This window comes from Castor canadensis, chromosome 8 (assembly GCF_047511655.1).
Source record: "Castor canadensis chromosome 8, mCasCan1.hap1v2, whole genome shotgun sequence".
In the NCBI taxonomy this organism is placed as follows: Eukaryota; Metazoa; Chordata; class Mammalia; order Rodentia; family Castoridae; genus Castor; species Castor canadensis.
The window spans coordinates 149,272,539-149,283,107 of NC_133393.1; the positions used below are offsets into that span (position 1 = coordinate 149,272,539).

At 51.7% G+C, this 10,569-nt stretch overlaps 1 protein-coding gene across 5 annotated transcripts; it reads left to right on the plus strand.

Moving 5' to 3' along the window:
* The first annotated feature begins 255 nt into the window (after positions 1-255).
* Positions 256-10,484, plus strand: LOC109692930 (DNA dC->dU-editing enzyme APOBEC-3H). Of its 5 annotated transcripts, none has more exons than XM_020173901.2 (8): positions 256-577; positions 1,688-1,844; positions 3,039-3,318; positions 3,469-3,583; positions 8,386-8,551; positions 9,242-9,509; positions 9,778-9,893; positions 10,134-10,484. In XM_020173901.2, the coding sequence occupies exons 1-8, from the start codon at positions 498-500 to the stop codon at positions 10,182-10,184; spliced, it is 1,233 nt and encodes a 410-aa protein (XP_020029490.1). In that variant the 5' UTR covers positions 256-497; the 3' UTR covers positions 10,185-10,484. The 5 variants fall into 5 exon arrangements, 4 of the variants coding, with proteins under 4 accessions (XP_020029490.1, XP_020029499.1, XP_073940611.1 ...); XM_020173910.2 differs by having other exon boundaries at positions 8,389-8,551; XM_074084510.1 differs by lacking the exon at positions 3,469-3,583 and having other exon boundaries at positions 3,017-3,318.
* The last annotated feature ends 85 nt before the right edge of the window (positions 10,485-10,569 follow it).

Consider the following 10,569-nt stretch of genomic DNA (forward strand, 5'->3'; position numbering starts at 1 on the left):
CAGACTTAGGAGCCCAAAGCCTGTCTGTCCCTTTGCTCCTGTGATAAAAGAAGGGAATCAGGAGTCCCCATCCGGAATCGACACTCCCATTGCCCCCAGAGTCTCAAAACCTCCCTTCACTCAACAGGCAGGCGCAGCCTGGGCTGAGAGGTGGGGTGGAGGGGGCTCCAGCCGCCACTGGCTACTGGGGAGGAGCATCTGCTCTGTCCCTCACCCCGCCCCTGCACCCGCCTCCTCCCTCCTGCATCAGTGACTTTCTCTTTCCCTTTGCAAACCTTGTGGTCCTGCCACACGAGGGGGTATGTCTGCAGCACAGGCCCTAAGCCAGGGGACAGAGGGAAGGATAGAAGGTGGATCTGAGCCTGAGGCAGTAGAACCGCCCCAGATCCTCCCATTCTGGGGCTGAAGCAGGAAGAAGGTGGAGCCTGTACTCAGACAGCCCTGGAAGTTATTCACAAATCAGGGGTCTCCCAAAACTTGGGGCCTGAAAATAGGAAATGCCACTCCAGCTGCCGGGACCAAGAACAAATCTGAGACCAGCCTGTCAAAGTTGCCTGGAACAGTCCCCACACATCAGGTACTGCTGGCCTTTTTGCCCCACCCGCCCTTCTGCAGCAGCCGCTCCTTTCTTGGTGGCCCTATTGTGCCCTGGGGCCTCTTCCTCTCGGGTCCCAGCCCTGGTCTCTTTCCCTCCCCAGCCTTCTCCATAACACTCTCTCTCCTCCTAACATCCTCTCCTCTGGAGAGGCTTTGCCCTTTTCAACCCAGGCCCCACTGCTACTTCTAAATTGGCCACCCTACCCACCACCTCCGCCCAGCTCCATTCTTCCTTCCTGTGGAGAAAGGAAAAATGTGTGGAGCTGTATGGGGCTGCCACAGGTCTTCTGGTCATTCCTGTCATTGATCAAAATTCAACAAAAAGTCTGATCAAAGCAGACTTTTGGCACTTTGAGTCAATTGCACTGTTTTAAACACAGTCTTAGGGATGGCTAGAGATGGAGGGAGAAGCTCTCTGTGGCAGGATGGGTCAACTCGGGGGTAAGATGAAGAGTGGCTGCAAAAGGTCCCCATGACCTCAATCACACTTCACCTCTTAGACCTACACTGATAAAATGATGTTTGGAAAAGAAAATAGAATGAACAGGAAAAATGCTCGCATTTTTAAATTAAGTAAAAAAGAAAATTACCATCCCAACGTGTAGACTCCTGCAGATGACGGGGTGCACAAGGGACCCAGCTCCATTTGGGCACATGGTCCCGCTGGGGATCCCTGACTATCAAATGAAAGTGGCTCCCGCAGGGCTGGGACAGGATTCAGTGACTTCTGATACTTAAAACAGAGCAAAATTGTGTATAGGTGAAAAGCCAGGACCAATACAGTGAAGTGAAATATAATTATTTCGTGGTGGAGGATGTCTAACGGGTTGTCAGGGGAGTGGGCAGGAACATTTCGAGAGTCAACCCTGAGCTAGGGCCCATGTGGTAGGGGCACCCCTCGAGCAGCTTGCCCCCTTCTGCCTGTCTCCCCAGGCTTTCTTTCTGGAAAGAGTCCAGAAATTCTCAGGGCTGTGGAGAGTTGTGGGGAGACAGAGCCCAGGGGCTCCAGGGCACCTTGTTCAGTGGACAGCAGCTGGAGTCACTCCAGGGTACACCCTGCAGTTTTTCCTTTTCTCTCTTGTGTCCCCAGAAAGCGCCTTGAGAAGTTATATAAAGAAATATTCTACTTCAACTTTAAAAACCTATTTTATGCCACTGGTCGTCACAACACCTTCCTGTGCTACCAAGTAAAAAGAACACAGCACGGCTTAACCAACCCCCTGGACCGTGGGGTCTTTACAAAACAGGTACGGGCCAGACTCTTCCCATCTCAGGCAGGAGCTAAGCCAGGTGAGAATGCAGAAAAAATAACCAGTAAAATGCCAGACAGCCGTCCTGGAATCTGGTGAATGATGGTGTTTGACTTTTCACCAAAAAAAAAAAAAACCTGTTTAGAGTCAGTCACTCCAGTCCACTAGCAAAGCGCCTGTTTCCCAAAACTTTGTAACTGAGTAAGTATCTAGCAGTCATAGAAAAAACTATCTAGAAGGTTGGGTGTGTTGAATATCCAGCACCTTATCTGGCCCTACAGGCTGTGGGCTGTCCAGGCCTGCCCCTGTCACAACCTGCCCCTCCATGACAAGGATGTGTTATCACCCAAAGGACCACACTTCTCCAGCAGTTGCCAGGGGCAGGAATACCCCCTTGTAGCTGCTGCACTGACTGCTAATGTCCTGTGAATGTCCCCACACATCTGCTCTCTTCTACCACCCAGACTGCAGTCTTTTCCAGAATGTTTGGGTGAAGGGAGCCCTTTGTGGCAGGGAGGCTTGCCCCATATCAGTTATTTGATAGGACACACTAGGAGCCATACATGTCATTTCTTCCTAGTGCCCATTGTTTTAAAAGTTGTCAGAAAGGAGGTCAGGTGTGGTGGTGCACACCTGTAATTCCAGCTACACAAGAGGGATCAATAGGAAGATCCTGGTCCATGGTCTCAGGCCAGCCCCAGGCAAAAAAAAAAAAAAAAAAAGAAAAGTGTGAGACCCTCTCTGAAAAACAACCTAAAAGGCTGGGGCGTGGCTCAAGTGGTAGAGCACCTGCCCAGCAAGTATGAGCCTTAAGTTCAAATCCCAGTACTGAGGGAAGGAGGGAGGGATGGAGGGAAAGAGGGAAGGAGGGAGGGATGGAGGGAAAGAGGGAAGGAGGGAGGGAAGTGAGGAAGGAAGGAAGTTGGCAGAAAAAATCAATCTTAATGACTTATGTAGTCCAATATATGTAACATTTCCATGTATAATTGATATAAAATTATTTTTTTTTTTTTGGTAGTACTGGGGTTTGAACTCAGGGCCTCATATTTGGTAGGCAGATGTGCTGCCACTTGAGCCACTCTGCCTGCCCTAAAATTCTTTATGAGACAGTTTATATTCTGGGGGCTCCTGCCCTATCCCTCGTCCCCCCTCCATGTCGCCTGCTCCAGGATGATCCCCTCTCTCCACCAGTACTACTCCAGGACATGTCTCCACGCAGAGCAGTGCTTCCTCTACTGGTTCCACGAGCACATGCTGGACCCCGCGGAGGACTACCAGGTCACCTGGTATATATCCTGGAGCCCCTGCTCTACGTGTGCAGACGAGATGGCCAGCTTCCTGGCCACTCACCGCAACGTGAGCCTCACCATCTTCTCCGCCCGCCTCTACTACTTCTGGAACTCCGCGTACCAGAATGGGCTTCGCAAGCTGTATCAGGAAGGGGCCCAGGTGAAGGTCATGACCTTCCAAGGTGAGAGATGGTGGGAGGTCAGGGCTACAAAAAGGCTGGGATAAAGATCGGGCATGTCAGGGATGCCAAGAGTGAGCGCCCCAGGGGAGCCAGTGTGGGAAGGGAGAGAGGTCTATTGGGCTGACTGCCTTCTCTCCTCTTTTATCTCAGAATTTGAAGACTGTTGGGAAAACTTTGTGTACAACAAGGGAGAGTCATTCATGCCATGGAAAGGACTATCTAGAAATAATAGGTTCCTGAAAAATGAACTGAAGAAGATTCTTGGGTGAGGGGCTCCCTCATGCCTTGTCACCTCTCCTTGCCCCTCCTGTCTACCTTCACCAGGCCTCCTCTGCTCAGACCAGAACCCTCCCTGCCTGGCCTCCTGCTTCCCACTCCTGCCCTCTGCTGCTGCCCACAAATGCTCCCGCCACCTCCCCTGTCCTCCCTGCCTTAGTGCAGCCTCCTCTGGGCAGACCCCCTCCTCCTTCTGCCCCCCAACCTGGCGCCATCAATCTCGATGTGGTAGCTGAGTCTTGTTATTAAACTGGATAGTGGGTAGATGTGCAAAGCATGAATGGAAAGACAGGAGAACCACTGTTGGAGGCTGGCGGGGGTCTCAGAGAATGACCATCCTGTAGGAAGTGGCCGTTAGACCCAGGGCTGCGTTAGATCAGATGCCACTGATCAAGTGCTGAGACCCCAGACTTGGCTTTCTCACAGTTCTGAAAGCCAGAAGGCCATGACCGAGGGATAGATGGGATTGTTTCTTCTGAGGCCTCTCTCCCTGGCTCCGTCACTTCTGGCCAAGTCCTCACGTGTCTTTCCTCTGGTTCTGTGTGACCCTGACATGTCTCCGTATGCCCAAATTTCCTTTTTCTATAAGGTCACCAATCAGATTGGATCAGGGCTCACCCTAAAGGCCTAATTTTAATGCAATTACCATCTTTAAAGAGCCTGTGTCCAAATATGGTTCCCATTCTGAGTTCTGGGGCTTTAGGCTTCAACACATGAATTTGGGCCCATGACTGACTGACTTAGGGCCTTCTTAGGCTGAACTAGGTGGGGAGTTCAGAAGCCCTTGTTCTCTGTGTTAGCCTCCCATGGAATCCCCAACCTGGCCAATAACCCCTTCCAGGATCCTGGAGTCTTCCATCCATCACCATCATCCACCTTGTCTGGTTCCCAAATCCCTCCCAGAGATGAAACTGTAGCTATGGTGGTGGGGACTGTGGAGAAAAAAGTAACAAAAGTATACATAAAATTGTAGGGTAGCGAAAGAGACACGGGATTTGACAGAGCTTCTCCTCAGGCAAAATAGAGGGGGACAAGAGAGCCGGAAGGGACAGGTCAGGTGATCCAGGTGACAAAGGACCCGAGTCTGCAGCAAGGTACCGATGAAAGTGTTTGGGAGAAAGCTTAGGCAACACCTAGGTTGGCCTGGGCTACTAGCCCCTGCCCTCCTCTGCCATTCCATGACACAGTGACAAAGCAAGAGCTCAGCCTGACATAGGGTAACTTCAGACAGGAAGACACAGGAGGTTCAGCAGGAAGAATTCTGCCAGTGTGGGAAATCATTGAACACAGCTACACACCACCAGCTGATCCTTCCTTTGCTCCCCCTACCCCTGCTGGGGTCCCTGAGCATGGTTCCTGAAGGCATCACCCAGGGCTTCCCTCTGGCTATGTCATGTGCCTGCCTTGATGCTTTCCTTCTTCTCAATCTCCCCCAAGGAGGGAGGCACAAAGAGGCACCCATCTGGCTATATGGACAAACACCCCAGTGTGCAGATATGATCTCTCTTCCTGGAAGGGCCCAGCTCACTCTGGAATCTTGCATGGACATTAGGACAAATGAGGGTGGAGGGGATGGCATTACCAGTGACCCTCTAAACTCTTGCTCCAATCTCTGTTGTACCAGGTGCCATTCTGAGGCAAGTGAGCAGAAAGGGGGTATGGGGAAGTTAAGGTAATGTCACCCTGTGTCAGCTTATTAACTATGAGCCTGGCACTGTACGTTCCTGAGCACAATGAAAGGTTCCCCCCGCAGCTCTTCAGGCCTGCTCACACTTGCAGTGTTCACGAGGACTCCTGTGCATGTGAAGTCAGGACTTGGGGGTGACCAGGGAAGGCTCCAAGTCCTCCTCCCTCAGGATTCAACTTTCACAAAATGCCCTTTGTTTTTTTAATCTGAGAATCCGAGGTTTTTCACTTTGCCAAGGCAGGCAGATAGCTTCAGGAATGTGAACTTGAAGTCCAAGTCCTTGATTCTCAGACCTGGAGGCCCTGCAGGGGCAGCAAGTCCCCTCCTCTGTTCTCTCCTCCCCCACTCCTTTCCTGGGAACAAGGGACACGGAAGTGGCCAGTTGTGGAGGAGGGAACAGCCAGGCAGACCTGGTGAGCACAACAGCTCTGTTGCTTATTTGCTGTGTGACCTCAAGCAAAGCTAAGAAACCTCTGTGCTGAGACCTCTGAGATGCCAGAGTTATAGATCTCCCCTGTCAAGGATATTAGGGGATTCAGTAATGGGTGGGGCACAGGCTCCATCAACACACCTGCCTCCCCTGGGGTTGGAAACCCCGTGCCGTCAGCTCCATCTTTGAATCATGCACAGAGTCCTGCTGGGAAACAAAACCACGAGTGCTATGGAGGGGTGGTGTGGAGAGGGCTCCAGTCGCCCGCCTCCAGGGAGGGGGGTCTGTCCTGTCCTTCGCCCGCCTCCCTCCTGCCTGCATCAGTGACTTTCTCTTTCTCTTTGCAATCCTGGTGGTTCTGCTACACGAGGGGGCCTGTCTCCAACACAGGCCCCAATTTTGCTGAGCCGGGGAACAGAGGGAAGGACAGAAGGTGGGTCTGAGCCCTTGGCCCTCCCATTCTGGAGCTGAAGCAGGAAGAGGGTGGGGCCTGCTTTCAGAAGGCTCCGGAGGTCACTCACAGATCTGGGGTCTCCCAGAGCCAAGGACCCAGAACATAAGGATACCAAAAGCAGGGCTGGGACCGGCCTACCCAGGATGCTGCAGGGCGCTCCACAGGTCAGGTACGAGGGAGGGCCGAGAGGAAAGAAGATGGGCTGGGGGCCAGGGAGGGAAAACCACCCTAGGACCACCCCACCCCGGTGACTGAGGCACAAAAGGGGTGTAACCCTAGCTCAGGCAGATGTAGGAGGATAGGCACATACGAGGGACTTTCCCAAGACCAAGAGTAGTCTTGTGAGCAGGAAATGGAATCTTAGCAAGCAGACACAGTGAAGGGGAGAGGTTGATGGGCCTGATGGGAGGATGAGGTGCCTGTGGAGCTCCCCCTCCCCTGGAGCCTCAGCTCCGTTTCTTCTGAAGCCCCCACTCCCTCCCCCCACATTCTGTGTCTGTAGCGGTCTGATTCCTTAAAGCCGGTTTCCAAGTTCAGCTACAGACCTGAGGTTGCAGGATGAATGGTATAAGGCTTGAGGGTGGCTATAAAGCCGTCTTTATAAATTGCATTGTAAATACTGGCACACACGTGCAATTTGTGCTTTGTGGAAGAAAAACTAGGAGATAAGGAGGTACATTGTTTCCTATGAAGACAGATACTAGGGATGTGAAACAAAACTCAGTCTTAATTCTTACAAATTGTTTTCTAGCACCCCCTTTATCTCTTGAAGTCAAGGTTCTTAGTTTGTTATCAAGAGAGTAACTGTCTAAAATTGTATTAAAATACCAATTTTGATGGGGGCCAATTTGCCCAGGACTGGGTAGGTGCCTCAGTGTTAATATGGAAGTGCCCAGGTAAACAGGGCAGTTGTACACACGTTTTTGTTTTAGCCCTTACCTGGAGGGCGGCCAATTGCCCTATTTGAGGATGACTGACTGTTAAGCCAAGGCCATGGCCCAGGGACAGTCTACCAGCTCTTCAGCAGTCTTCCTGCAGATCCACCTGATCTGCAGGTGTCAAAAACAGGTTTCTACTGATGAAATTTGTGGCTTTGTTAATTAGCGTAACAGATGCTAGCAGTATCAATTGTTTGCAGGAATTGGTATTTTGAAACTTAACTCATCTGTGCCCTGAGGACCAACACCCTCAGTCTGAATTTCCTGTTTAGACACAATTGTGAGGGTTCGTAGTCACCTCAGCCTGACTAAGACCTGTTTGTCTTGACTAGTATGTCAGAGTGTCCAGAAAGATGGTGTGCTGGGTGTCCACAAGACACTTAACCATTAATGTCCTCGTGCCGTGAGCTTCATACATGTGCCTTCTGTGGGCTTCTCTGTGGGTTTCTGTCACTGCTTCCATCTGTGCAAAAAGTATCCAGGATTGGGTGAGTGGCTCCAGTGATAGAGCACCTGCCTAGCAAGTGTGAGGCCTTGAGTTCAACTCCTCGTACCACCAAAAAAATATTCAGTAGAGTTGAAGGTGTTGCACTGTGGTAGAGGTACTTGCCTTGCCTCGCATGTGCTAACCCCGAGTTCCATCCCTAGCTCTGCAAAACAAAGCTATGTAAGTCCTTCAACCAAAAGTCACAGCTACAACACTACCTGGTGACAACAGTTTCTCCTGGTTGCTGCATCTACGTTATTTGAGCAGACAAAATTCCTATCCACACATCTTAGCAAAGAAAACAGAGTTTGAGGGAATACTGGCTTCTATCACCTCCCTCTCCAGAGAAACGCCCTGGTGTTAGACATATTGGGGTTCCAACGTCTCTGGGATCCCCAGGAGGGATCGCCCAACTGGTAGCAGGACTGTAGGGTCTGGGGCTCAGGATGAAGGTGTGTGAGTGACATGGAGCAAAAGGTCTGAGCCAGAAGAGATGCACTGTTGTCCAAGAGAAAAATGCACCGCAGTTCAGGGAGGGGCTTCCGGAGGCATCCCAGTGACAAGGGCTAAGTGTTCTCGTGCAAACAGCCTCAAGCACAGGCTATGGTGATGGCCCTGCCAGTGGGGAGGATAGGAGCAGCATGCAGCGCCCCCTGCTCCTCCTTCCCCAGCCCTCCCTGACCTCCCCTGGGGCCCAAGAACCCACCGAGTTGGGCCCTGAGAGTGAGCTGAGTGGAGCCCAACCCGGGGGGCTCCGGAGGACTCTGCATCTTTGACTTGTTTCTTGTCACCCAGAAGCCCGATGAGTCTGCTGAAGGAAGACATATTCCTCTACCAGTTTAACAACCAGCAGCAGGTCCAGAAGCCCTACTTCCGCAGGAGGACCTACCTGTGCTACCAGCTGGAGCAGCCCAATGGCTCCCGGCCACAGTGGCCTGCCAAAGGCTGCCTTCAAAACAAGGTGCCACACAGGAGCTCTCAGTGCGCAGCAGGCAGGTGGCACACTCCATCGGGTGTGCAGGAAAAAATTTGGGTCATGCGAGCCTGGAAGGTGCCCAATTGTCATGTCAATGCCCTCTGTCTTCCTAACCTTTGTTGTGTTCCAACCCCTGGCTGTCCACATTCTTTCCGTCCTCCGTGGACCTCACAGAGGCTGTTCCCTCCCACAGAATGCTCTTCCTGCCACTCGTGGAGATGTTAGTGTTTACTCACCTCCCATCTCAGCTCAGCCAGCGCCTTGGCGTTGGAGAAACCAAGGTGCTATCACACACCTGCCTCCCGCATTGCCGCTGTCTGTGAGCCTGCTCGTCCCTCCCTCTCCCATTCCCACCTTCTCCTGAGGATCCTAGGGTAAAACATCTTGGGCTAGTGTCCCAAGGCAAGATCACAGAGCATTTGGAACTGTGCCCTGGAGGTGTGGTCTGTTTGCTGACCCCTTTATTCTGGCACTGGGATCCTTGTCAGACTTAGAAAAGGCCTTGGGAGCTTTGGGAACACGGAGTTAGTGGCTAGGTGACTGAGTGCAGGAAGCAGGTCATTCCTTGTGCTGGGGCAAGAAGCCTCCACTAGAAAATTCACAGGACAGACCCCATCACCACACCATATGCAGCCTCTGCCATCTAACCCTTTCTTCTCTCTGGAACCCCTCTAGAAGGGTCACCATGCAGAAATTCGCTTTATTAAGAGGATCCATTCAATGGGACTGGAGCAAGACCAGGACTACCAAATCACCTGCTATATCACATGGAGCCCCTGCCTGGCCTGTGCCTGCGCATTGGCTGAGCTCAAAAACCATTTCCCTCGACTCACGCTTCGGATTTTCGCCTCCCGCCTGTACTTCCACTGGATCAGGAAATTTCAGATGGGGCTGCAACACCTGTACAAATCCGGGGTCCTGGTGGCTGTCATGAGCCTCCCAGGTAGGAAGGAGGGACAGTGCTGTCAGCGGCTGATGGAGGACACGCTGGTCCTGCAGGGCAAGCCATGGGGCAGGTGGATGGGGAAAAGGCTGGTCAGGAAGGAAGGATGGTGGCCCAACTGAGGCCAAAGACTTGACACCACCTGGAAGGAAAGATTCCAAGAAGAAAATAATGCCCAGGGAGCAAGAGGGGGAAGGAGGAAGGAGTCCCTACCCGAGGCTGCAGCTCCTTTCCCTGGGGTCTCATTGGCTCCCTTCTTCCACCCCAGAGTTTACTGATTGCTGGGAAAAGTTTGTAAACCACCGGCAAGTGTTCTTCACTCCCTGGGATAAACTAGAGGAACACAGCAGAAGCATCCAGAGGCGGCTCAGGCGGATCCTGCAGGTGCCTCCCTCCTGTCACCTGCCCCACTGGCTCTTCCTCCTCTCCTCTCTCCCCACTGCCCCCCGCCTCGTCTCACTCCCTCTTTTGATCCTCTCTCCCAAAAGGGACTCCCAAGTTTCCTTTTCTTAGACATTCTTGCCACCCCTCTGGTTTTGCCCCAGTTCTTTGAACATCACACTGTCATCTGTCCCTCCCTTTCCCTCTCAGTGCCTCACCCATTGTCATTTCTTTGCTCAACAGTCCTGGGATGTGGATGATTTAACAGATGACTTCAGAAATTTACGGCTTTGACCCACTTCACCTTCAGTGACAGGAAGGGACTTCTGACCATTCCTGGAGCACCATGTGGCCTACCAAACAGGAGCAAGCAGCAAGCTGCAAATACCTGGCCCAACCCAAACCTGGCCCTGGTTCAAGTCTAAAAGACCTTTCTTTCCTCTCAAATTTTTGTTTTATCTTCTTTTGTAAGTGAGGGAATAATTTTATAATTAAAAAAAAAATTTTTAAAGTCTATGAAATCTGGGTTACTTTCCCAGGGGGAAATCAAATCTTTCTATCATAAAAATGAGAATAAAAAACTTCCATTCTATAGCACCAAGTCAAAAAAGTTTATTGGAGAATTGCTGTAGAGTGTAGGGTGGTTGGATTTGTTGGTCCAAGCCCAGTCTCTAATATG